Here is a 25,456-nt window from a genome sequence, read left to right as displayed (position 1 = left end):
ACACCATTCCTGATTGAATTTAGTTGGAAAGATGGTTCAAGACCGGCTCAAGCTAGATCGGCAGCCAGTATCAAAGCTAGTTTCATCCATGATTGTAACAGTAATGACCCTCACGACTATCCACTTCAATGTTGGGCTCCTGAATGTAATGATGCTGAACCTTCGACTATTGAAACGTTACCCGAAGGAACTGGTGAACCCACTGAATGTCCAACCCATTTTGAACCTGTTTATAGTTGTGATTACCAATTTGGGTTAAGCAGCTTACAAAATGATGAATTCCCAGCCTTGAATACCTTTAACTTTGAATACATTAAGATGGTAGACGATGATTTATATGAGGTAATGGTCGAATTTGAAATTGATCCAAACAAGTATCCTATGAGAACAATCGAACTGATTGTTGTTGAAGGTCTCAACACCCGTGATTCATATGTCAGTGATCCTCTTGTTCTTTTCCAGAGAGATAATACAGACAAGGTTGGCGATTCTCCTTATCACTTCTTTGTTAACTGGGTCATGAGGACTCAGAATATAAACAACTTGGCATGCACTACTCCATTTAAAGTGGTGTATAGCTGGGATAACTCTGTTGTTGCTCCTTATGGTCATGGATGTCCTGGTGATAACGGTGGTGTTTATGACTATCCAATGCAATGCTGGCTGAATGATTGTAGTGAAGATCCTGAACCTGTCACTATTAATCCAGATAGACCAGAATTACCAGAACCTACCAGTTGTCCTTCTCATATTTCTTCAGATGCCATGTGTGTAGTTGATGATGTTGGTCAAGCCTCACGTGATAATGGTTATCCAATGGTACAAAGATTTGATGTCCAAAGTATATTTTACGTTGATGAAGATTTGTATGAAGTAACTATTGAGTTCCAGATCGACAGTACTGCTCATCCAAAATGGGATTTGGAATCGGTTTATATTTCTGGCCTTGATTCCGCCTACGATTATCTCAACGAACTTGAAATTTACCGTCAGGGTGCAGTCGAAAACCTTGCTGGAGACTCACCTTACCATTTCTACTTTGTGTGGGTAATGAGAACACAAATCTGGGAACTGTTTACATGTACCACACCATTCAGAATTCAATACAATTGGGGTGAAGGTTCAGCCACTTATCAACACGGTTGTGACAACGGTGGTTATGGAATGGACTCTCCTCTTCATTGTTGGGAAGATATTTGTGCCGAGGTACCTGTACCTGAAACCATTATTCCAGAAAGACCTCCATTACCTTCTGCATCAGCATGCCCAGAACAATGGGATGGTGATAAATGGTGTCCTTCGGCCCAGGGAGAACGTTCCTCGCTGTATGAATACCCAGAACTACAAAGTTTTGAATTCCATTCTATTAGACACATCGATGAAGACTTGTATGAGGTGTTGATTGAATTTGAAATTGATAGAACAGTTCATCCAAAGCGTGAATTGCATTCAATTGAAATCTCAAACCTTCAAACACCCGAAAACTATCTCGATACACTAGTGATTTACAACCGTGATTACGACATTAATCTTGCTGGAAATTCACCATACCATTTCTACTTTAGTTGGGTAATGAAAAGTCAATATTTGGAAAGATACACCTGTACTACTCCTTTTGTCATTTCATACAATTGGGATTCTGCCTCTGCAGAATATGGACATGGCTGTCCTGACACTTATCCATTATATGAGCTATTAACTGACTCCCCCCTTCAATGTTGGGAAGATGAATGTTACCAGGAGCCTGAAGGTGAACCATCTTTTATCATATCAACAAAGGAGGATATGCCAACTCCAATAGCATGTCCTGAATCAGTTGATTCGGGATGTGGTTATGAGGTTGGTCAACATGGTAAAGGTCAAGGTTATCCAGATGTTTTGTTCTTTGATTTTGTTTCCATTGTAAATGTTGGCGAAGATTATTATAAGGTAATGATTGAGTTTAAGATTGCAAGTACCATTCCAAAACGTTTGTTACGAAGCATTTCCATAAACAACTTAAGGACACCTGGTAATTACCTAGATAGTCTTTGGTTGTATAACAGAGATTTTGAAACAGACCTTACAGGTGATTCGCCATATCATTTCTTCTTCAAATGGACAATGTCAGCTGATTCTTATCCCGGTTTCCTCACTTGCACATCAGAATTCAATATTGTATACGAATGGGAAAACGATTATGCCGAGTATCATCATTGTTGCCAAGATTATTCAGATTCACCTCTTGTATGTTGGGATGAAATATGTTATGAAGAACCAACTGGAGAGCCATCCACTATAACATCCACAATACCAGATTTACCAGAGCCAACTGAATGTCCTGACAACTTTGACGAGTTGTATTGCTCCTATCAATTTGGACAAAATTCTGACCGTTATAATCTTGGATTACAGACCTTCAATTTCATTTACATTAAACTGATACAAGACAACTTATATGAAGTGATGCTTGAATTTGAAATAGATGGTTCATTGGCACCAAGACGTGATCTTCAGAGCATATACGTTCTGGGACCAGGAGACTTGGATGATGTGGTACTTTATAACTACAATAACGATCTTGTTGGTGATTCACCATATCACTTTTACTTGGTATTTACTATGCCATCTCAAAGTATAATGTCATATACATGTACAAGCCCATTCGAAGTACAATATGTATGGACTTTTAATTCTGCCACTTATGGACATGGATGCAGTTACTACGATGATTATCCACTTCAATGTTGGGAAGATATTTGTATACCACAATCAACTGAACCTGACCCTGACCCAGAACCTACACCTGATCCAGAACCTACACCTGATCCTGAACCTACACCTGATCCTGATCCAGAACCTTCTACGGAACCTGAACCTGAACCTTCTACGGAACCTGAACCTGAACCTTCTACCGAGCCAGAACCTGAACCTTCTACCGAGCCAGAACCTGAACCTTCTACGGAACCTGAACCTGAACCTTCTACAGAACCTGAACCTGAACTTACTACTGAAGATCCAGTTCCTCCGATAACAAGAGATCCAATGGATCCAGGTGACGATGAACCAACTGATGAACCAACCCAAGATCCTGAACCTACTGAAGATCCTGAACCTACTGAAGATCCTGAACCTACTGAAGATCCTGAACCTACTGAAGATCCTGAACCTACTGAAGATCCTGAACCAACTGAAAATCCTGAACCAACTGAAAATCCTGAACCAACTGAAAACCCTGAACCAACTGAAAATCCTGAACCTACTGATGAACCTACTGGTGAACCAACTGAATTACCAACACAAGATCCTAATCCAACTGAGGAACCTGAACCAACTGGTGAACCAACTGAAGTACCAACTGAAGATCCTGAACCTACTGATGAACCTACTGGTGAACCAACTGAATTACCAACCCAAGATCCTGAACCCACTGAAGATCTCACTGAAGATCCTGAACCTACTGAAGATCCTGAACCTACTGAAGATCCTACTGAAGATCCTGAACCTACTGAAGATCCTGAACCTACTGAAGATCCTACTGAAGATCCTGAACCTACTGAATTACCTACTGAATTACCTACTGAATTACCTACTGAGGAACCAACTCAAGATCCTGAACCTACTGAAGTACCAACTCAATTACCTACTGAGGAACCAACTGAGGAACCAACTGAGGAACCAACTGAGGAACCAACTGAGGAACCAACTGAGGAACCAACTGAAGAAGCTACTGAACCAGTTACTGAAGATACTACTGTTCCACCTACAGAACAACCAACCGGACCAGAAGAAACTACTGGCCCACTCACTGAAGAAGTTACTGAAACTGAAACAACTGTACCATCACCTCCTCCTCCACCTCCTCCACCTCCACCACCTGTAAATAGTACTGAAACTGAAAGGACTACCAACACTAATGTGGAACCAACTACAACTAGAACTTTCACTGAAACTGTTACCTACGTTACTGTTGATCCAAGCAATCCAGATGAATCTACAACTTTGACTTTGACAGTGACAACTACTTCTGTTGGTCCACCTCCAGTTGTAGTTACTACTACAGTTTCAAGTCCAGATACTACCTATGTGACAACTATCACTGAACCATTCAACCCACCAGTAGTTACTTCCACAGTAACTAGACCAGACACTACATATGTCACAACAGTTACTGAACCATATAATCCTCCAGTAGTTACTTCCACAGTTTCAAGACCAGACACTACATATGTGACAACTATTACTGAACCATACAACCCACCAGTAGTTACTTCCACAGTAACTAGACCAGATACTACTTATGTTACTACTATTACTGAACCATACAACCCTCCAGTCACAGTTACTGTTTCAAACCCTGACACTACTTATGTCACCACAGTTACCAATCCATACTATCCACCACCTACTGTCACTACAATTGTGAACTCTGACACTACTTATGTTGTCACAGTTACTCCACCATACGTTCCACCAGGTGTTGTTACTACCATTACAAACCCATACACTAGTTATGTCACTACTGGCCCATATAACCCACCAGGTGTGGTTACTACAATTGTATATCCTGACACTACTTTAGTAACTACAGTTACAGGACCATACGTTCCTCCACCATTTGTTACTACAGTTACAGGTGCTAACACTGTCTATGTTACCACGGTTACTTATCCTACAGTTTACCCACCAGTCCCAACCGGTTCTCAACCAGGAGGAACTACTCCAGGAAATGTTAATCCCGAACAAGAAGAAGAACTTGAAATTCCATATCCAGGTAACCCAAGTGATCCATCTAATCCTAACGTTCCAGGTGGTAACCCAAGTGATCCATCCAACCCTAACGTTCCAGGTGGTAATCCAAATGATCCATCCAATCCTAATGTTCCAGGTGGTAATCCAAATGATCCATCCAATCCTAATGTTCCAAGTGGTAATCCAAATGATCCATCCAATCCTAATGATCCTTCCAACCCTAATGTTCCAGGTGTTGTTCCAGAACAAGAAGAAGAACTCCAAGTTCAATACCCAGGTGGCAATCCAAATGCCCCAGTCAATCCAAATGATCCAGCTAATCCTAATGCTCCAGTGAATCCTGATTATCCAGGTGTTACTCCAGAGCAAGAAGAAGAGCTTCAAGTGCAATACCCTGGTGGAGGTTCCAATACTCCAGCTAACCCTGATGGTCCAGCCGGTAATCCAAACACCCCAGCTAATCCAAATGATCCAGCTGGTAATGGAAACACTCAACCTGGCATCAATCCAGATCAAGAAGAAGAACTCCAAGTTCCATCTGCTGGTGGTAATCCAAACGCCCCAGTCAACCCTAATGATCCTTCTGGTAATCCAAACAGTTCTTCCGGTAATCCAAATAGTTCTTCCGGTAATTCCAATGATCCTTCCTTGGATCAAGAGCAAGAAGAACTCCTCCAAGATCCTAACGTGTTTACATACACCAGTGCTGTTCCAACCACCTTTGTATCTGATGGACAAACCTATCAAACCGTGGTTCCTGTCGTGTACACTACTGCTGTTCCTGATGATGGTGTTCCTGAAGTTATGGTTTCACCTAACGGTAATCCAGCATCAGGTGGTTTCGATAATAATCTTGAACCAGATCTTGAAGAGTTACTTGAAGACTATGAAGGTTCTGCCTCGGGTATCAACTCGAATGTCTTTATGTTATGTTTATGTTTGATTTCTACTATGATTTTTGTTTAAATAGTTTGATTCTATGTGTTTTCTAATCAAATTTATGTTTGTTATAATCTAATGTAGCTAGCAACCTTAGTAATTAAGTTGGACTCTACGTAGTTTGCCATTGTTGATGTTAGTGCAGTTGCAAAAAAAATAATTGTGCAGTTCGGACAATCACTGAAAAAAATTACAGGGCATCTCCAGTGGCTCCTTAGTACTAGTAGACTCCAACCATGAAGAGAATAGCACCATTAATCTGGCAGTCGGGTAGAATACTACTACCACATACATCAAGAATACCTAGACGCAACCTATTCATTTCTCCTAGGCTATCCAACATTTCTAAGGATGACCTGAAAGATACAAACAAACAGGATGCCCCAGAAATGCCTAGCTGGGGAGACCTCTTTCTGGACTTGGAAACAGAAGGAGTAAAGCAGTCAGACAAAGATTTAGTTAACGATGTTGACGGATTTGAATATATTAACGAAAACTGCGAAGAAGGCGTCCCTGTTTCTAAACATGAACAAGAATTATTTGAACTTGAAGATGAAGCTGCTACGGAATTGAATGAAGGAAACGCGAAGGCTTCTAGTCCATTTGAACAATTGTTTTCCAATATAGAAACTGTAAATCAGGACCGTGACGCCAAGTTGAATTCATTGTTGGATATGGACATGGCCCAAACGAAATCTGATGAAAAGTTGAACTCATTACTTGACATGGACATGTTTCTCAGTGAGGACACAGCGCTAGAGAACGCCACAAAGACGAGATTGGTGGATGAAGAGAACTATCCGATTTTTCAAAACTTGCTCAAACCGCAGTTTTCGCTCGCGAGAGACTTGGGGAAGTTCACCAAAGATGCGTATGATGAAGTTGAGCCTGTAAATGCCGACTATGTGAGGAAAAAGTTGGATACTGAGAGTTCCTTGGCTAGTAAACGAATCACGATTTTGAATTTGGACTTTAGGTTAAGACAAGACTTGTTTGAAAAGACGGCAAGTGCATTGGCACCCACGCTTGGTATCATGAACAATTCGGAGACAAGCGAGCAGTTGTACAACTTTATCGCACCTTTGTTAACGGATGTATCCCACCAGTTGAAATCGAACGCTAATGACATTTACTTGAGAGATATCTTTGTTGATAAGAATAAGCATCGATGGTGTGATGCCCATGAAGAGTTGATGAAGAGTATCGCCAAGTCATCCAAAGAGTCTCCCTCTAAACCAATGGTCAACGTATTGACCATCCCTACTATTCTCAACCACGCTCTCAAACTATTAACTTTCAAATTCCACAATGGTCAATTGGCACTTGCCCTCTTCAACATGCTCAAGAAGGACCCTCAATTATATAATTTCTCATGCAACCAAGGAACATACAACGAAATCCTTCGTATTCACTGGGTCTACTTTGGTCATTTGGACTTGCGTGAATTCGAAAAGACTATAGTGGAGATGAACTTGCTTGGATACAAGGGCGACTTTGTAACTTACAACATTTTACGAACCGTTATTAACGAATATACGGCCATGCGCAATGGACACCTGGACTACAACGAGTATTCCAGTTTATTCACCCTCGAAGACAATATGCGAATCAATGAATTCAAAAACAAGTTTTACGAGCTTAGAACGATGCTACTGTCGGTAGAACCTAAGCGAGACCCGTACCAATCTACTGATACTACTGCTGGTCCCATGGCTGGTTACTTTAACTTGTAGCTGTATCTATGTATATATATAATAGTCCTGTATATAAGATTTATGAAATTGTGCATTGGCGCACGACCCGAGGTACAAATTGTCTGAGTACGTTTTAGGAAGTTTAACCAGGGGGAGTGCAGAGTAACCTTTACAGCAACACACACGCCATGGCACAGTTTGGAGGTTTCAAAGAGTCATTTCTCAAGTCGTCAGATGTCAATAACTCTGATACGGTTTCTGGATCCGATTCATCCAGTCCAGCTTCAAATGAACAACAACAACAACAACTGCTGCTGCTGCAGGGTGGTATTCCTACCATTGCAGTCAAGCAAGAGAACATTGATCACCTATTAAGCTCTCCCGGAAACTCCCTTGATATCAAGAAACAACTTTCACAATCGCTACAGGGGATAGGCGGCAGTCACAACACCGGAGGTATAAGCAAGCCCCGGTCGAGGAGAAACAGTGCGATCATCAAGTCGAACCAAGGAAGTGATAATGAAGATGACAAGTTTGATCAAGGGAATGAACGCAAGCGTCGAGATAACATAAATGAAAAGATCCAGGAGTTACTGACTTTAATACCTGCAGAATTCTTCCAGGATACCACAAAAGCTGGACTGCCTGATGTTACCAAGGAAGGATCTGAGGGGATGGGAGATACCGAAGAAGATGTGAATAACGCAGTAAAGATTGCTGGTACCAAAGACGGCAAGCCTAACAAGGGGCAAATCTTGACCAAGTCAGTGGAGTATTTGCAATACTTGCAGAGTTTAATTGATGAGAACAATCGTAAGGAAGTAGAGTTGATATTGAAGTTGCGCACACTTGAGCTTAAAAAGAATAATCACTCGCTGGATGTACCAATTAGGATCGGATACACCAGTGCTGAACGGGCACTTGGTGAGATTGGAGTTGGGCCATGTTCCGAAGAGTATTTCCGGAATGTGTTGGTGAATAGTGCAAACTCAAACAAGAGAAGAGGCAGTAGTGCCAATTAGTAGTAGTATTATCTATTAATATATATATATGTATATTACTTTTTGTTTCTTCCTAATCTTTCCCTCTCGTCGGCGTGTTCTGTGAGCATATACGCAGGCAAGTACTTGTCTGTACCTTCGATCTTGAGATATGGGTTGGGCACAGTTGCGTTTATGCCACCTAAACTGGTATACCCCCAATCGTACATTTTGCAATAGTCCAAGTCACATCCAATAAGAAAGTCCCATATGTCGACGTAATTCCAGTGCAAGATCGGATGTATACGTAAAAACTTGGGCCAATCGTGATCAGTAGGCTGTTCATAGTGGAGGGTACTCCCATAGGGGTCGGAATATCTTATTCCCACAATAACTGACTTTACCTTTGTGTTCATGTTGTTGAGATAGTATTCAAAGCCGTCCTTGAGGGACGACTTTATGATTATGGGGTTGAGATGGTAGTAGTCTGTACTTTGTTCTATGAACTGAAGCAAGTCGGGGAATTGTGGTTCGGCGTTGATGAATATCGAATCGAGCTTGTAATCTCGGGGCAACATGTTGTAACTGGGGTTTTCAAAGTTTGAAGAGGCGAATTTTTTGTGGATGGTAGCGAGGAGTAATATAAGCATCACGAGACAGTCCTTGCCTCCGTTGTAACTAATAGCGATCTCCTCAAGTCTGGTTTAATGTTAGTACGATATTCGAAGAAGTGATTAAATAGTAGTCAAGTCAGTTTTACATACCCGTGTAAATCAATAGACATTTCCAACTTGTCCATGCTCAACAAAACCTTGTCCTTGACTTGTTGTCGCAACACGTGGTTGTATTTGAAGCCGTGTTTGGTGGTGGGCACCGGTGACCACGGTAATGTGTCATGGAGGAATCCCTGGACCAAATCGTAAGCTTGTTCACAGCGTTGCAAGAATCCATGCTGGATGTCTCGTTTGTCTTGGGTAGTCATTAGAAGGAAAATGACTAGGAGATGGAGGATGTATGAGCGTATTGTGGATAATTAGTAGAATCTCCTCCTCGGGTGGAATCAGTTTTGTGGAGAATTTGCTAGAAGGTGAAATGAAAATTTTCGGTTAGCATTTCCGGTTTTTTCTTTTGTGCATTGTTTGATACTGTCGGAGATACAACTTACATATGATATTCTATATATACAGGCGTGACACGGCGTGGTATCGTATGACATATACGACATGGTGTCACTAAGCAACACTATGTCTCGGTCTTGTACATAAACTGCAAATAAAACTCCTTTATATCGTTATCCCAAAACCACCAATACTTTTCGTTCATGCCGTCATTCGGCTTGTCAATCTCTTTGTCCGGGATCGCAATAGCAATATTCTCATACGGTTCACCAGAAACCACCAAATACTGACAACTTTCTGCCGCTTCGTCTGGGTCTTCGTCTTCGTCTAGTTTGCGTATAAACTCGCTTGACATGACTTGGTTCTTGGAGGTTAGCTCATAGTAAGACATTATTCTGAAAAAGGGCTCGGTTACTGTAATTTTGGGATACTTGATATTGACTAGTAGCCCTAGCTGTAATGTCTCTGGATGCCTTATTTTCGTCACTTTAAACTCGGGTTTGCCAATCTTTTTCCATTTCCGTTTCTCGATGTTGCTGATACTGACAATATCCCCCACCTGGCTTACCTGCGTCTTGTTTTGCTTCTCGTCGAGAATCCTTCGTCTTTCCAAGTTGAGTCTGTGCTTCTGTCCTCCGAGATGTGAGATGTATGACGACTCGCTGACGTGTGTGGTCAAACAGAGCTTGCACTCGAGGAACCCCAAGTGGTTTCGAAACACGTAGGGATCGTTGTCTAGATCGAGTATGTGTGTGGCTAGTAATTCCTGGATTCGCTTCTTTCGATGCACGTTTTCCTCCTCGGAGGATGCGATTGCACCAGCGCCCTTCTTTGAATTGACTCTGCCTGAGTAGTCCATGTGGTGTGCTGTTTCTTGGCTGTGTGCTGATCAGGGGGGACAGATGGAGGAGATGGAGGAGATGGAGGAAGAGGCAGCAGCTGTAAAAATATTGCACTTTGGAACGGGAAAAGTGCAGGTTGTGTCAAACAAACTTTTGCAGGTTGGACGTGTTCTGAAATTACACGTTCCCAACAATCGTCGCTAACTTCTACTCAGGAAAATTTACCCTTTTCTACCACTTTGTAAGGTAAAACATACCATATATATTTCATAGCATACATCATGGACTCACCAATACATATCGGTGACTTAACCACAAACTCAATCCAGCACAAGTTAGATGGTACCCATTTGTCAACAACAATACGATCATACACCCTGACGTTACACTCAACCGTGTACTCCTCCATCAAACTCATACAGCTTACTCTCAACTTAAGCGTCGACCACGACGTTGAATTAATCGTGTTAAGGCGCGTGCAGGACTCGTTCGTCAATGTCAGCCAGTTATTAGATATTCTCATCCAGTTGCGCTACTTTAGTTCCGAGCAATTGAAGAACTTTTTGAGCAATGAGGTGTTGGACAACATCGAGTACTACGGCACCAGCGATTCCCCCCAGTACTTGGACTGGCGCGACAACGACGAGGCGGCGTTGCGTGGAGTGTGGGTTCCCTATGACAAAGCCGTCAGTCTTGCTTTGAAATTCGACATTTACGAACTCGTCAAGAAGTTGTTCTTGGTCGACGTGCACGAGTTTGAAAATTTGCCCAAAGCCAACAAGAGAGTGCTTGACGAGGTCAATGGAGTAGGCTCCCCCGTCAAGAAACAAAAAGTGGTAAAGGAAGAAGTTAGGTACGACTTGAACAATCCCAACTATCCAATGACATTACCTCCCAAAGAGACCTCAGGCGAGATTATCAATGAGCTCAAGGTAAAACTCGGGGAGATTTTCAAACGAGATGACCAACAGGAGCTCACAGTCCAAGATGTGAAAAACACCCTTGAGCCCATATTATCGAAGTCTAGTCCTGATGAAATATCAGACGTTCAATTGGATCCCAAGGGACAAACGAGTTTGCATTTCGCTGCAACCCTTGCATCGGTCAATTTAGTCACTGCTTTTATTGAACTTGGCATAAACTCACCCATTCGCGGAAACAGTCTTGGTGAATCACCCTTGATCAGCACCATCCAAGTGACAAACTCTATGGAAAAGGGCAATTTCAGCGAGTTGTTAACCAAGCTCTATCCTGACATTTGGTTGTTTGATAACAATAAATGTTCCGTGTTGCACCACTTGACGGCCCAGCTAGATAAGAAAGCCGAAAGTAGCAAGTTCTACACCAAGAAGATTATTGAATACTTGATTCATAATGACAAGCACTTGTTTGACTTTAGAAAGAATATCGTGAATGCCCAGGATGTAGAGGGAAACACAGCATTGCATGTTGCTGTTGAGAAGGAAAACAAGTGGTTTATCAAATTGTTACTTGAGCTCGGCGCCGATATTACTCTCGCCAATAAACTAGGCGTTTCCCCATCTGATTTTGAGATTGTCAAGGAGTTGGTCAAGGACAGTGAGGATGTAGAAGATGGGCAGGTTTTCGAATTGATTCGAACCGCCATTGAATTCTTGAATAAACGATTAGAAATAAATTCTAGTTTGCCCGAGTTGGAACAGCCAACCACCACCACCACCACCACCATAAAGGAAGAGCCAGGCAATTCCTCAGCTAAGATATTTCAGAGCATTCAGCAATTGTTGAGCAACACCAACACAGAGTATGAAACCATTTTGAATTCAAAACGGGAACAAATAAAGACGTTGGATAAAGTGCTCCATGACGCCACTATCATCACTGCCAATAATAAATTCATCACCAAGAAAATCAAGAGCAAGCTTGTGCAATTGGATAATTTAAAGTTACAAATTGCCAACATCACTGATAAATTGGCTGTTGCCAAACAGGAACTTCCCGAAGACAATGAAGACCACGAGTACAATGCCGAAGAGCCATTTATAATAAAACCCTTGTATGATAGACTACTCAATAATGAACCGGTTGACGATTTAAGGGACAATCCTGAGCTTCTCAGTCAATTGGAAACGCCTATTCTTAAAGCACGAGTCAATGCTTATAAACAAGTGAATGAAAAGTTGGAGCAGGAATTGGCTGCGTTGGTTGATTACAACGAACTCACTTCCAAGTTCAAGAAGGTGGTTAGCATTTGTACTGGAGTTGATATTAACGAAGTGGATGAGCTCTTGGATGGTTTACTTGAAGCTGTTGAGGGACAGCAATAATAATTTGTGTATTTTATGTAAGTTATATAATGTAATTGTAGCTATAAAACCTATGACCTATACCAACCCTTCGTAGCTGTTTAGCGAATTCAATATCGACGGGTCCAATCTCAGCAACTGTTTGAACTCGGACAAGTTTATCGTGTCCAGTTTAGATTTCCCCAACAACGTAAAGAACTTTTCCGTGCGGGCCTCGGGGGTCTTTTCGTCATCGGGCAAGGCCACCATAGGTCCAATCATCTTGTATATTGCCTCGATGATGGGCAACAAGTCGTTGTAACTTATACTTCCTGCCTTCTTGTAGTCGTACAACTTGAAAGTCCAGTTCAATTTCTGCTCCTCAGTGCCTCGGCTAGTTATGCTCAAGGCGATGATAAACTCTTTGAAATCAATGTATTTAGAGTTGTCCATGTCGAACACGCGGAACAAGTAGTGGCAGTAGTCGGTGGGGTCGCCAAAGGGGAAGAATTGCTTGTAAACTTTGACGAATTCTTCTTCAGAGAGCTGACCCAGGGGACAGTCCCTGAGGAACCCTTTGTACCATTGTTGTAATTCTCGCTTGTCGAAATAGGTTGCTTGTCGGAGCGATTTGAGTTCGTCTTTGGATAATTTGGATACTGCTTTTCCCATGGGTGTGTGTGTGTGTGGATATATATGTGTGTGTTTACGTCAATGTATTATGACAAGCTATTAGCTCAGTGTACTATTTCAATGTATTAGCGCAATGTATTGGCTCGGTAGATCGGCTCAACGTATTATTTCAATGTATTAGCTCAGTGGATCAGCTCAGTATATTACTTCGATGTATTATTTCGATGTATCACGTGTATGTATCTAGTCGTCTAGAACTAACGGGCTACGTGGATTCAGATGTTTTCACGGTGTGTATATAAAAATGTTGTTGGAGGTGGTGATCCCTGCACTACCGTTTTGTTCTCGCTGCTCCCCGGAAGGAACTGAAAATTTCTCCAACTCAACGCAACTTGTCATTAAACAATAGAACCAATCAATACAAGATGATCAGAATTAACAAAAGATACTTGTCAAACGGCAGAAAATGCCTCGCCAACTTCGGAAAACCACAAAACCCACCTATTGACCCAACCCTTCATATGAAGATCCAACCTATCGTCCGTACAGGTGAGACCATCGATATCAAACGTGCTAGATTGGTATATCAATCACGTAAGCGAGGCATATTGGAAAGTGACTTGTTGTTGAGCAGATTTGCCAGCAAGTACTTGAACAAGTTTACCATGGAAGAGTTAGACGAGTATGACAAGTTGCTTGATGAGGCTGATTGGGATATCTACTACTGGGCAACCAAGAACTTTGATGTGACTCCCTTGCCTGACAAATGGAAGGACTCCAAGATATTGAAGTTGTTGCAGGAGTCTGCTGAGAATAAAGAGAAGGAGATCTTGACAATGCCTGAATTGGACTTGTCTGATAAACAGCTTCAATAGTTTTGTATATATTTATTGTTAAGTGTATTTATTTGTCAACCCCCCCCCTGCTCTTGTAGTACAATTTTGGTATCCGTTTTTTTTCTGCAAACTGGAACTACAATTTCGTTCCACCACCACCACCATCACCACCACATAATATCCAACACTACAATGATCAATCTCGAATCAATTCCAGAAGAACTCAAATCAGACAAGTCAATCACGCCCTTCATCGCGCGCGCACTAGAACTAGCCACCGTCAACCCCGTGGTGAGCTACTACTGCAAGTTCTACGTGTTGGACCACATCCTCACCAACAAACTCCACACCAAGTCCAAAGACATTGAATCATTCACCATTGAATTGCTCGACGACACCGAACAAATCAAAAAATCCACCGACGACGAAAACTTGCACAAGGTATTGCAAGATAAGAACTTGTCCATCACTGTCGTGTTGACGTTTGCCTATAAGCTCTTTAATTCATGTCTTGAAAGTTTGAATGGATTGACGAGAGCTAACAAAGCAGCTACTATACAGAAGTTTAGAGCCACATTGACATTCTTGCAGGTGTTGTCTATTTTCAATTCTGAAGAGATTGAATGGAGTAAATTGACCGGTGGCAAGGCTGACAGTTTTGCTGAATTTGATGGATTAAACAAGGAGAAAATTAAAGTTATAAAGTATCATTTGTCGAGGTTGATCAAGGATGAGGTGGTTTACACTGATGAACCTAATGATGAGGAATTGGAACAGGAATTGGAAGATTTAACCAAGGGCGAATTAGATTTAGACGAACCAGAGGAAGCACAAGAAAAAGAACAAATAGATAAATCAGAAGAACCCACTCCAGAGAAAGACGACCTTGTCAACCTTGACAACTTTGACGACGACAAAGAAAAAGACACCAATGAAGTCAGTTTACCTGGAGTCCCTCACATTCCCCCACAAGACAGTGACGATGATCAAGTCAAATTACCCGGAGCACCCACATATTTACCTGATGACGACATCACCCACATAAACAAAGATTCTTCTATTCACGTGTTTCCTCCAAGTCCGCCGGCGAAGCACGTACCAACCGTCAGGAAAGCATCTGCTTCATCTATCCACACGAATGTCAGTCATGCACCAATCACTAAAGAAACCATCAAACAAATCTTGAATAGAGATGATACAATTACCCAAGTGCAAAAACATGCCAAGTTTTCCATATCGGCATTACAATTTGAAGACTTTGATGAAGCTGAAAAGCAATTGAAGCAAGGATTGGAGTTGTTGCAAATTTTAAAGAAACAGGAAGAACATTCTTAGTAGCTAGATAGTTTATTGCCCAATCGGGATATAATACACAGAACGCATGGGCTATGCTGCAACATTATGTAGACACCTTTTTTTAAAAAAAAAGATGTTTGCCGAATTATAAACTCATACATGTCTGTAACTTTCATTATCAACCATGTTGTGGAGCAATGTGATTTTGTAACTCGCTAGATTTCGTATCTGAAGACCCTATGGTATTTGCAGAGTAAAGCTGGTTCATGCTACCAGTTGGTCTGGTGATGATTAGCCAACATGCATACGAAAATACGATTTTTGGCAAGTATTACGGAAATTGACCGAGATACATGCGCAATTTTGCAGATACATATAATTACACGTCCGCTATACGCTATTGGATATACATGGATCTACATGTTTGTTCTGTTAAGATTCAAAATTCCTCGCCTCCTATTTTTTTTTCTTGCCTCTACCGTAAAAGCCGATGATTATTTTTTGTTTTTGCTGTGGTTACAAACACGGAAATTAAAAAGCCACTTCATTTTGAACAACAATTGGATTACCCCAAGCTGTGATTGCCGAGGTGAGGTGAGGAAGGTCCTACAAGTGTGTAAGTTGTTACAAACAGCGCCTCGTTACGAGGGGAACCACGAGGTGGGCCAGTGGGTTACTTTGTTACGAAGACTATATATAGTGCGTCGTAATCTATGCACATGCAAAGTGTAAACAACTACTGTTGCTTTGTGGCAAACGCACTAAATTCTTGTGACTCCAACGTAAATTTCTTGGATCTGCAAATCGCGACAATCAACAACAAAGAAAAATAAAAAATTATTAAATAATTGGTAAAAAAAACAAAAAAAAACACAACAACAGACAGACAAAAAAAAAATTGTGGGTGTGACATTTTAGCGCACCAAAATCATCATCCCCAAAAAAACACCTACCCTCCCCCCCTACCCCCAAATTTGTAACTATATCGAAACAGACTTCTTTACAACTGGTCCACTCCTACTATCACTCTATACCAGCTCAGCCATGAATGCAGTCAAGAAAAGGTTCTCTTCTGGCCTGAGCACGTCCAAATCAACCTCCCCCAAGCTCCCCATATCTCCTACCAACCCGGATAGTATGGATGGCCTCTCCCCCGAACTTATCCCCATAGTCACTCTCTTATCGTCTCAATCCCACCGTCGATACCAGGAAGGTATCTTCATGTTGTACTACGACTTGAACGGGGACGGGAAACCCGCTGATCGTGAATGGAAAGAAGTATATGGGATATTAACAGGTAATCAATTGGCCTATTGGGATGCTGCCTTTCTCAACCAGTTCAAGAACAACCCCGACGCCTTGTTCCAAACCAGTACCAAACCGGCATACTTGAACTTCACCGACTCCGTGTACAATGCCATGAAATCTTTACCTGCTGCTAAACAGAACTTGGATAATGTCATTATCGTGTCGACAACCTTAAAGAATAGATATATTTTACAGTTTAAGTCGTACAAGGATTTAAGTGTGTGGTATTCAGCATTACGATTGTCCAATTATGAATATTCATCCTTGCAAGAAGCATACACTGGAGCATTACTTTCCGCTCGTGGTTCCAGATTATCTGATATCAGGACAGTGTTGGCTGAGAAACGTTTCGACCATGAAGATTGGGTCAGTATAAGATATGGCAGTGGTATGGCCTGGAAAAGGTGCTTTGCTGTGGTTGAGCCATCGCAAACAAAACGAAAGTCTTTCACTCCGGGACGAATCCTCTTTTTTGAAAACGACCAAAAGAAGAAGAAACTGTTGATGGCAGTGGTCACTAACTGTACCTCGGTCACAGCAATCTACCCGGAATCCCCCGCCCTCATTGACCATTCAACCATGTTAAAATTGGAAGGGTACATAAACTTTAGCAGTCCAAGTTTATCCACGAAAGTGTCCAAGAAAGAAGCCGGTGATTTCAAACACACGTCAATCTTTCTTATGCCGGAACAACACTCGTCGGTTCCTGGATTTGACACCTTGATCAGGTTCTTGATCCCATTGTTTGACTCGTTTGGATTGTATGGAAGACCCAAGAAGTTAAAAGCCAATAGAACCGACCCGGAATCGTTATTATTTGGATTGCCTACGTTGCCAAGAGTGCATTATTTAGAACTAGAAGACATTTCCCAACTCACCAACTCTGATTTCTTATCGTGGGATAACAAGGGATGGACAAACCGAATCAAGCAAATTATGAAGTCAAAGTTGGATCGCGGGTATGAAGGATGTGGAAGTAGACGTGGCTACTCGGGTGCATTAAACTCATTGAATTCTCCACTTTCCTCACCAAGAGTCATGTCCAGTCCTAAGATGACTCCTAAGTCCCAGTTCTCCAGAGTTTCTCCTCCTCCGGGCTCCAATTTGCGTCAAGAGCTGTCCCTGACACCACCACCGCCACCATCAGGACCAATGCCGGTTGCCGCTGGTCGTGGACTCGATAAGAATGTCAAAGACTTGTCTATTGGTGGACCTGCCCAGATTCCTCGCTTGCATATTGATGATAAACACGGTTCGGTACAATTGGCCGATATTTATCAAAAGTACCATGAGATGCATTTACCAGACCATGTAGTCAATGACAGAAAGAACTTACTTAATGGAGGAACTGTAGAATTAATTGAAGAAGAACTCCCTGCTGGATTTAGACAATTGGATCTTAACAAGAACGTGTACCCAGCCAACGATAATGAACTCTTTAGTGAAGAAGAAGAAGAAGAAGACGATGATGATGATGATAAAATTGACGTTTCCAGAATCGGTATGTCGTCCAAGGAAACTGTGTCTTCTGATCCAATTGTTGCTCCTGCTCGTTTATCCGTACCGCAAAATTATGATCTTAGAAGTGCTAGTAACTCATCAGTGATTTCCCCCATGGCCCAATTCGACGATCTTAAAGAACAGTACAAACAGGTTGAAAGAGCACCATATCTTGTTGACAGTCCAGAACCTTCACCTTCTCCGCCACCAGTTCCACCGCACACTGCCAAACTCTCTCATTTGTCAGAAACAATCAGCAATGTAAATCAAGGAACTACAACTACCGAACAGACATCTATTCATTCACATGCTGGGAGAGTAAGCCAAATATCATCCAGCGAATCTCAAGAGTCATTCACTAAGGAAGAGGAAGTTCTCAATCCATACCCTGTTGTCCCACCAGCCCAATACAAGCCAAGACACATTTCATCACCAAACACATCTCAGAACCAATCTCCTCGTTTCTCCCCGGAATTGAAACATGCCGATCCCGTCTATCCTGTTTCTCCACCATTGGACGATATTGTTCTTCCTAGCTTACCTGACCAGGCTTCTCCTCAACGTATACAAACATCACCACAACACTCGATGCCAAAACAACGTGCAGCATACCCTACTACATCACCACAGCAGACATACCCTGTAACGTCACCTCAACAAAGAGGTCCACTTCCTCCACAACAACAAGTCCGTCAACAAATCCCTGCAGGTTTCCAACCTGCACAACCTGCCTATGGTAAACAACCAAGGATGGCTACCCCTCCTCAAAACTATCCTCCGCCACAACATAAACGTCAACCACCACCTCCACAACAACAATATCAGAACCCACATCAATATTTGCAAGACGTGCTTTCACAACCAGGACCTAGTCAACAAAGACCACCTCCACAAAATTACCCACAGCAGCGTCTGCAACAAAGTATTCCTCAACAACGTCCACCACCTCAAAATTACCCACCTCAACAAAGACAACCACCACCACAACAACAGCAGCAGCAGCAGCAACAACAACATCACCATCATCATCAAAGCTTGAATGCTCCACCACCGCAACAACGTCAACCATCTCGGGAATACCCACCGGTGTCAACGAGAGGATTCCCACCTAGAAGCAATGACACACTGCCGGCCTCTCCAGCTGATCTTCGTGGATATGGACTTCCCACACAACAGCAGTATAGTTATCAACCACAAGTGCAGCCGCAACCTCATCATGCCCATAGAAAACCTCCACCTAACATCCCTCGTGATCTGTATGACGATCCCTACGGAAGCACTGCAAGACGTTACTAGACAATTGAAGCGCAAACCATTACTAGGTATCAGTGCAGAAGCTGTGTGTATTTGTATATATGTATATTTATGTATATTTATGTATATTAGAGGTTAAATTTTCTGTAAACAAATCTTGGGGACCAATCCCATAGCTTCATCGTCGATATGTCGATAGTCCTGACTTGTCTGCACTATTCTTACATGACACCAGCCGTCAGAGTACATTTTTAGGATCTCGACCTTATCACCAATTTTGATTGTTAGCTCGTCCGGTAGTTGTTTAGTGTAGGACCTTTTCACTAAGTATGGGCTTTGTGTAGGGTTTATCCTGCTCTTGGCGGAGTCCAAAGTCTTGCCGATACGGAGATTGGGAAATAGTGGGTTGTTCTTGGGCACTTCATGCACAGTAGCTGTTGGAGGTTCGATGTCTTTCTTTTGTAGGTTGAACTTGCGCAAGAACATCGGTGTCATCATCGACATCCGTTTCATAAACGTGTTATCAGTTTCCTCATCGTTGACATCTCCCATGGATATCACTCGGCTTAATCTAGTCTTCCATTTATACCTGAACGACTCGGGATCAAGCTGTTTCTCCGCGCCGGGGTTGATGTGTAGTGTAGACGACGAGTCCAAGTATGGATTTGCTTTTAGTTCATTGTCGATACTTGCCAATGTGTTATCACCACTTGTTTCTTCCTTATCGAATATCTTGGTTTTGGGAATGCGGGAATGAAAGTAGTACCATACACCCAAAATCAAAAAGAACGCTGAGAATAAAGCAATGGGAATTCCAATGGCGACACCGACTTTGATGCCGCTGCTATTCTGGCCTGGTTGTCTTCCCTGTGGTTCTGGAGTAAGTGACGATTCGGGTTTTGACGTGAATGTGGGCATGTCCTGGGGCTTGATTGTGATTGTCTTTTGTGCGGGTTTGGAAGTGGGGTTTGGGGTTGGTTTGGTATTAATTACTTGCACCGGCACTTTAGTAAGTATTGGTCTATAAGTTGTTTTCTCAATGTAGGATATCTCTGTTTCCTTGTCTGGTTCGTTGGTTGCATCTGGTAACGTGTATGTTGATGTAAGAGTTAAATAGACGACTGATTCCTCGTCATCGACAATAGCTTTCTTCATAAATGACATTCTGCTAGTTAATTATTATCTCTAACAAAAAAAAAGACGTTCTCTGATGAAATGTATTTATATTATATCTTATATGTCTTGTATACAACGTACATGAAACATGTTTGTTTGAATGGGACGTCTTTGCAATAACTCGTTTCAAATTTATTGCAAAACCTAATGGAGTTATTTTTTTTTTTGCATCTTATTGTTACAAATCTGAAACAAAAATGTTGCAAAAACTACGGCCAGCTTAAAAGTGCTCTTACATTATACTATACACTTAAACAGGTAATATCGACTCTTCTTCATCATCACCACGGGGAATTTCCGAAATTTTGGAAACCAAACTGTTAAAGTATCGATGGTATGACCAACTGGCAAACCCAATCCCCAACAAACTCCCCAATATGATATCCTCAAAATGGTGTCTATAATCCTGTGTTCTGCTCAAAGCAACATAGCACGACAATACCAAGGGCAAAACTGCCAATATGTACTTGTATAAATGATGAGGCTTACTATATAACAATTTAAACTGTCCAAGCAACCACAAGGTCAAATACAAGAATCCGCTGAAACTGATGGACGAATGGCCCGAGGGAGTGGATCTCATTCCATCGGTCAATACTGATAACCCGTAGGGTGCAGTACACACGCTGATGTCGACTAATTGATTATATGGTGTTTCAGCCGTAGCACCACACCGGGCCAAAAAGTCAGGCCTTGGTCTCGCGATCCAGTTCTTGAGCATGTCAGTGACGATTCCATTGACGGTCATGGACACAAGCAATCCCAATACACTGATTTGCACGCAGTGCAAAGTGTCATGTGGGGAGCTGAACGCGCCCTGGTTGTTTTTCACTAAGGAAACCAAGAATATGGTGATGAGCGGGATGAAAGTGGCAAGCAAAATGCATTCAATGCCACTGACACGCTCATCCGTGGTGAAGGGATGGGATATTGTCAAGTCACTCAAGGAGAATTGTCGTTGGAAAGGCTGGGCATGTTCAGCCACTAGAAAGAAATAGACAATGAGAAAGAACGTCACAGCCCAGTCTGGTCGATGTTTCTTGAACGTGTCTGTTTGCAAGTACTGGAGTATCGCGCTTGGTTGTAGAAACGCAGGCACCAAGGGCATAACGAACGTTTTGTGGTTGTGGTTGCGATTGCTGTGGTTAGCACTACGTGTCCAAAGTGTGATTAATTTCCTCAAATGGACTTTTTTTTGTCTGGTGCAGCTCTCGTTTGTGTCACTCGTAAATTTTCGAACATTCTATGACTATGTTGCAAATTACTATTCTATCTACTTCTAACCATGTCTATCTCTGGTATAAATATAGAACAAGACAAGGATCATGGCAAACAGACATAATCCAGAAGTAATCACAAACGTAAGACGATAACACCCTGACCCCTTGGCACACACATAATCCTCGCCATCCCAAAATGTCGAGTTCAAATCATAGACATGTCCAAACACCTTGGTCATGACCAGAAGACCCAATGCAGTCGCCGAATATGTGGTGCCCCAAATCAGGGAGTAATGCTTCATATTGAAAATATCCGAGACTATGGCCGGGTAACTCGTGAAACTGAACCCATAGGCGTACCCCACAAGACCGGAGATGATCGACATGTACAAGTTGACACTGTCAAAAGTCCACGATGATAGGTTTGTAGATAGCATGATGTGTCCCAGTAACATAAACACCAACCCTAAAATTAACACCCAGTGTCTTTGAGAATTTAATTTGTGAACCAAATAATCGGAGGTGGGGCCCGAGCTTAATCTTCCGAGGAAGGAAGCAACAGCAATAATGGAAACATGAAGTGCCTGCAAGTGGTGCAATGGAGTCACTGTTTCTAGTTGGTTCTGGCTGAAATAATAGTGAAGAGCTTTTAGAATGAAACCAACTGAATAGATATACATTTGCCCTAATCCTTGGACAATTGCAAAAAGAAAATAATGATACCAAAATACGGGATGCAAAAGTGTGGCGCGTAAATTGCTGTGTTTTAAATCATGTTCCTTCGCGGATTCAACACCTGATGTTGAGTCGACTTCACTTAACAAACTGGTCAGTTCTGAAATCGCTTCACTGGTCTGCTTGGCTTCATCGATATGACCTTCAACTCGAATAAACACAAACCCTATGAAAATCATTAATCCGCAAGAGTTGGCCAAAAAACGAAGAAACCTTTCTGCATCACCGTGGAAAACACGGGTATTGATTACCAGGTATACTAACGAAGATATCGCAAACGAGGCAATTGTAATGCTTTGCGCTGTGGCTTTGAATGTGGGAAAACTAACTGTGACGGCTTTGATGGCGCTGAAATACCCGGCAACTGATCCCACACCAACGAGAAACATAGCTAAAAGTAATTGCAAAACACTACTGCCTGCACCTAATTGGTATTGCCGGTACACCCATTGGTACCCAACAGCAATACTGACCGAACTGATAAGCATGGGAATTTGAGTCCCATATACATCAGTTACATAACCTCCTAATATAGCACCAATGGCTGTTCCTAATGTGGCACTGATGTTTAAATTGGCTGCTTGGGCAGCTTCCAATTTACATTTATCAGCAAGCTGGGTGCCATATATGGAGTAAACAAAAAGAGTTCCAGTTGAAAGGGCGACTGGGATTGACGAAAACAAGATCAACCATTGGTTAGTAGTTGGCAAGTACTTATTAATGCGGTCTATACCCTCGTGTAAGAACCTCATCTCGGATAGTGTTGATATTCGAGCCTAAAGGAACAATTTTCTTTAATTTTCCTTGTCCATTGTTGGATGTAGTTAGTTATGGCTTTTATGGCCCGGATTCTAAATTAGATTGATTTAGCAATCATTTCACGTGCTGGTTATATGCAGTACTTGGTTTTTCAAGTCTTGCATTCTCTATCTCGCGGGTCGTGTGATTTGTTCAAGTTTTTTTTTTTGTCGAACGGCAAGTTGGACGAAATTTTTCAACCTCTTGCACAAATTTTTCTAACAGGTTTTCCAATCCGTTACGACTATTACTATACAGAAAATGCCAGTTGATCCAGAAAAGTTAGCTAAATTGCAAAAGGCTACCGCCAAGAAGGTCGGTGGTTCCAGAATTAAGGCCAAGAAGAACGTCAAGACTGAACAAGACGACACCAAGTTACTTGAAGCCTTAGGTAAATTAAAGGCTACCAAGATTGAAGGTATTGAAGAAGCCAATTTCTTCAGAGACGACGGTAAGGTCTTGCACTTCAACCGTGTTGGTGTCCAAGGTGCTCCAGCTTCCAACACCTTTGCCTTCACTGGTTACCCTCAAGAAAAGAACATTACTCAATTGATTCCACAAATCTTACCTCAATTGGGTGCTGAAAACTTGGAAATCTTGAGACAATTGGCTGAACAAATTCAAGCCGGTAAGACCCCAAGAGATTTCAACACTGGTGCCGAAGCCGCTGAAGCCGCTGAAGCTGAAGCTGACATCCCAGACTTGGTTGAAGGTCAAAACTTTGACGACGTCGAATAAATTATACCATGAGTCATGAATGGACGGTGATCATCTACATCTATATAAATTTGGAATCCTATAAGTTTGATCTTGTAGTGCGATAGATTTTATGTACTTAATGTAATAAATAATAAAAACCGAACATGCGACTGTAGATTGTATATGAATGGTTAGTTTCGATCTAATATGCATCTGTCTATTTGTACCGTGAAATTAGGCAATCCTGCCATATAAGTAACAATATAAGTAGTATTGCTCCAATTGGGTAGCAATCGTAACTTGTTATGCCCAAAAGTCTACTCTATTGGAGGTTGGTAGAAACCAGCTAAGTGCTGTGGGAAATATAAGTGTGTGGTTCAATTAGAATTGATCCATATTTTACTTGTCAATGCAAACTCATTGTTATATGCTGTCTGGTGTATGTCTAGTTCTCCCCTCCCCCCACATTTCCCAAATGCTAAGAAAAATGTGGCTTGGTGGAACTGTATTTTTTTTTTTAGTTACTGAATTATAAAACTAATGGTTGTAAATGTTGTGAATAGCTGCTAAGAAGAGTGCTAACTTTTATTATTTGAGCTCTGAAGACGACATGCATTCAGGTGTGAATTCAGCAAAACATTTGATGATTTTAGCCGCCTTGTAATTCAAGGATGGTTTCACAAGGCTCCTAACTACCTCTCCCTAAGAAAAAAAATTTTATATGTGCAATTTGCAACACATATGGTCGTTCCACGAAAAGAGGTTGACCTAGATCCAGATTAAAAGAAAATGAGTTAGTTAGCTCGAATAATGTCTTGCAATTCTCTTGAGATGAATATAAAAATGAGATACTAGTCTTAAAATTACACTTGAATATGACATATTAAGTGGAATTCTGAGATTACTGAAGCTGGCAGATCCATTTTCTTGGTATTACTAGAAAAGCCGACTTCTGCCTCTCTAACTCCGATGATTCCTTTTACAATAGAGAGATTATAACTATTAATCATATAGGAAAATCAGCACCACCCATCCATATGAATTTTAGGAGATAGGAAAATCGAGGGGTGATCGAAGTTAATGATTAGACTCCTTTTCAAGGGGGTTTTACACTCGGCGAATCGCCGAATAAGCTATCCAGCCAACACATTCAATCAAAGTCCATCTTTACCTACGGCAAAGGCTGTATCTACTTAGGTTAATAATGTATTGCTGAAGATTACAATCAATACTCCAGTCAAAATCATGTACTAGGTCGTTTTTTTTTGGTATCCTGTTTAATTCCTATGGCACTACCATGATTACAGAAGTAGCTATTAGTACCAATTCAGTTGCGCTGTGATATACTTCTATGCATACGTTGGAATTCACCTCATATACTAGAGAAGCCACTAATTATCATGTAAACGTTCATCTATTGGTTGTCATTAAAT

At 41.7% G+C, this 25,456-nt stretch overlaps 13 protein-coding genes across 13 annotated transcripts; 7 read left to right on the top strand and 6 right to left on the bottom strand. All coding sequences in view use genetic code 12, as the record gives it.

Moving 5' to 3' along the window:
• Positions 1-5,902: 5,902 nt before the first annotated feature.
• On the top strand, positions 5,903-7,491 carry SPAPADRAFT_61517 (uncharacterized protein; the record flags this gene model as incomplete). The annotated part of the gene is made up of 1 exon (XM_007375664.1): positions 5,903-7,491. The coding sequence occupies one exon, from the start codon at positions 5,907-5,909 to the stop codon at positions 7,401-7,403; it is 1,497 nt and encodes a 498-aa protein (XP_007375726.1).
• A 32-nt stretch (positions 7,492-7,523) lies between these two features.
• Positions 7,524-9,394, top strand: RTG1 (Rtg1p; the record flags this gene model as incomplete). The annotated part of the gene is made up of 2 exons (XM_007375663.1): positions 7,524-9,043; positions 9,109-9,394. A coding segment is annotated over one exon (790 nt), but the record flags the coding sequence as incomplete, so codon positions are not given.
• On the bottom strand, positions 7,524-9,399 carry FAD1 (FMN adenylyltransferase; the record flags this gene model as incomplete). The annotated part of the gene is made up of 2 exons (XM_007375662.1): positions 7,524-9,043; positions 9,109-9,399. 2 exons carry the CDS (start codon positions 9,324-9,326, stop codon positions 8,422-8,424), a joined length of 840 nt encoding a protein of 279 aa, XP_007375724.1.
• A 75-nt stretch (positions 9,400-9,474) lies between these two features.
• SPAPADRAFT_61515 (uncharacterized protein) lies at positions 9,475-10,355 on the bottom strand (the record flags this gene model as incomplete). Its single annotated transcript, XM_007375661.1, has 1 exon — positions 9,475-10,355. One exon carries the CDS (start codon positions 10,319-10,321, stop codon positions 9,587-9,589), a length of 735 nt encoding a protein of 244 aa, XP_007375723.1.
• A 230-nt stretch (positions 10,356-10,585) lies between these two features.
• On the top strand, positions 10,586-12,610 carry SWI6 (transcriptional regulator; the record flags this gene model as incomplete). The annotated part of the gene is made up of 1 exon (XM_007375660.1): positions 10,586-12,610. One exon carries the CDS (start codon positions 10,586-10,588, stop codon positions 12,608-12,610), a length of 2,025 nt encoding a protein of 674 aa, XP_007375722.1.
• SPAPADRAFT_61514 (frequenin) lies at positions 11,275-13,499 on the bottom strand (the record flags this gene model as incomplete). The annotated part of the gene is made up of 1 exon (XM_007375659.1): positions 11,275-13,499. The coding sequence occupies one exon, from the start codon at positions 13,238-13,240 to the stop codon at positions 12,668-12,670; it is 573 nt and encodes a 190-aa protein (XP_007375721.1).
• A 124-nt stretch (positions 13,500-13,623) lies between these two features.
• On the top strand, positions 13,624-14,113 carry SPAPADRAFT_61512 (succinate dehydrogenase assembly factor; the record flags this gene model as incomplete). Its single annotated transcript, XM_007375658.1, has 1 exon — positions 13,624-14,113. One exon carries the CDS (start codon positions 13,627-13,629, stop codon positions 14,074-14,076), a length of 450 nt encoding a protein of 149 aa, XP_007375720.1.
• Positions 14,114-14,191: 78 nt separating this feature from the next.
• On the top strand, positions 14,192-15,753 carry SPAPADRAFT_61511 (uncharacterized protein; the record flags this gene model as incomplete). Its single annotated transcript, XM_007375657.1, has 1 exon — positions 14,192-15,753. One exon carries the CDS (start codon positions 14,230-14,232, stop codon positions 15,370-15,372), a length of 1,143 nt encoding a protein of 380 aa, XP_007375719.1.
• A 622-nt stretch (positions 15,754-16,375) lies between these two features.
• On the top strand, positions 16,376-19,541 carry SPAPADRAFT_153375 (uncharacterized protein; the record flags this gene model as incomplete). Its single annotated transcript, XM_007375656.1, has 1 exon — positions 16,376-19,541. A coding segment is annotated over one exon (3,062 nt), but the record flags the coding sequence as incomplete, so codon positions are not given.
• Positions 19,531-20,559, bottom strand: FUS1 (Fus1p; the record flags this gene model as incomplete). The annotated part of the gene is made up of 1 exon (XM_007375655.1): positions 19,531-20,559. One exon carries the CDS (start codon positions 20,557-20,559, stop codon positions 19,531-19,533), a length of 1,029 nt encoding a protein of 342 aa, XP_007375717.1.
• Positions 20,560-20,793: 234 nt separating this feature from the next.
• On the bottom strand, positions 20,794-21,719 carry DPP2 (phosphatidate phosphatase; the record flags this gene model as incomplete). The annotated part of the gene is made up of 1 exon (XM_007375654.1): positions 20,794-21,719. One exon carries the CDS (start codon positions 21,677-21,679, stop codon positions 20,822-20,824), a length of 858 nt encoding a protein of 285 aa, XP_007375716.1.
• Positions 21,720-21,850: 131 nt separating this feature from the next.
• On the bottom strand, positions 21,851-23,278 carry SPAPADRAFT_55889 (permease; the record flags this gene model as incomplete). The annotated part of the gene is made up of 1 exon (XM_007375653.1): positions 21,851-23,278. The coding sequence occupies one exon, from the start codon at positions 23,276-23,278 to the stop codon at positions 21,851-21,853; it is 1,428 nt and encodes a 475-aa protein (XP_007375715.1).
• Positions 23,279-23,563: 285 nt separating this feature from the next.
• On the top strand, positions 23,564-24,503 carry EGD1 (Egd1p; the record flags this gene model as incomplete). The annotated part of the gene is made up of 1 exon (XM_007375652.1): positions 23,564-24,503. One exon carries the CDS (start codon positions 23,586-23,588, stop codon positions 24,060-24,062), a length of 477 nt encoding a protein of 158 aa, XP_007375714.1.
• Between the last annotated feature and the right edge of the window lie 953 nt (positions 24,504-25,456).

The sequence above is a fragment of the Spathaspora passalidarum genome (assembly GCF_000223485.1).
Source record: "Spathaspora passalidarum NRRL Y-27907 unplaced genomic scaffold SPAPAscaffold_4, whole genome shotgun sequence".
Taxonomy (NCBI): Eukaryota; Fungi; Ascomycota; class Pichiomycetes; order Serinales; family Debaryomycetaceae; genus Spathaspora; species Spathaspora passalidarum.
Note: the sequence above shows the minus strand (reverse complement) of the source record. Positions and strands in the feature narration are given on the sequence as shown.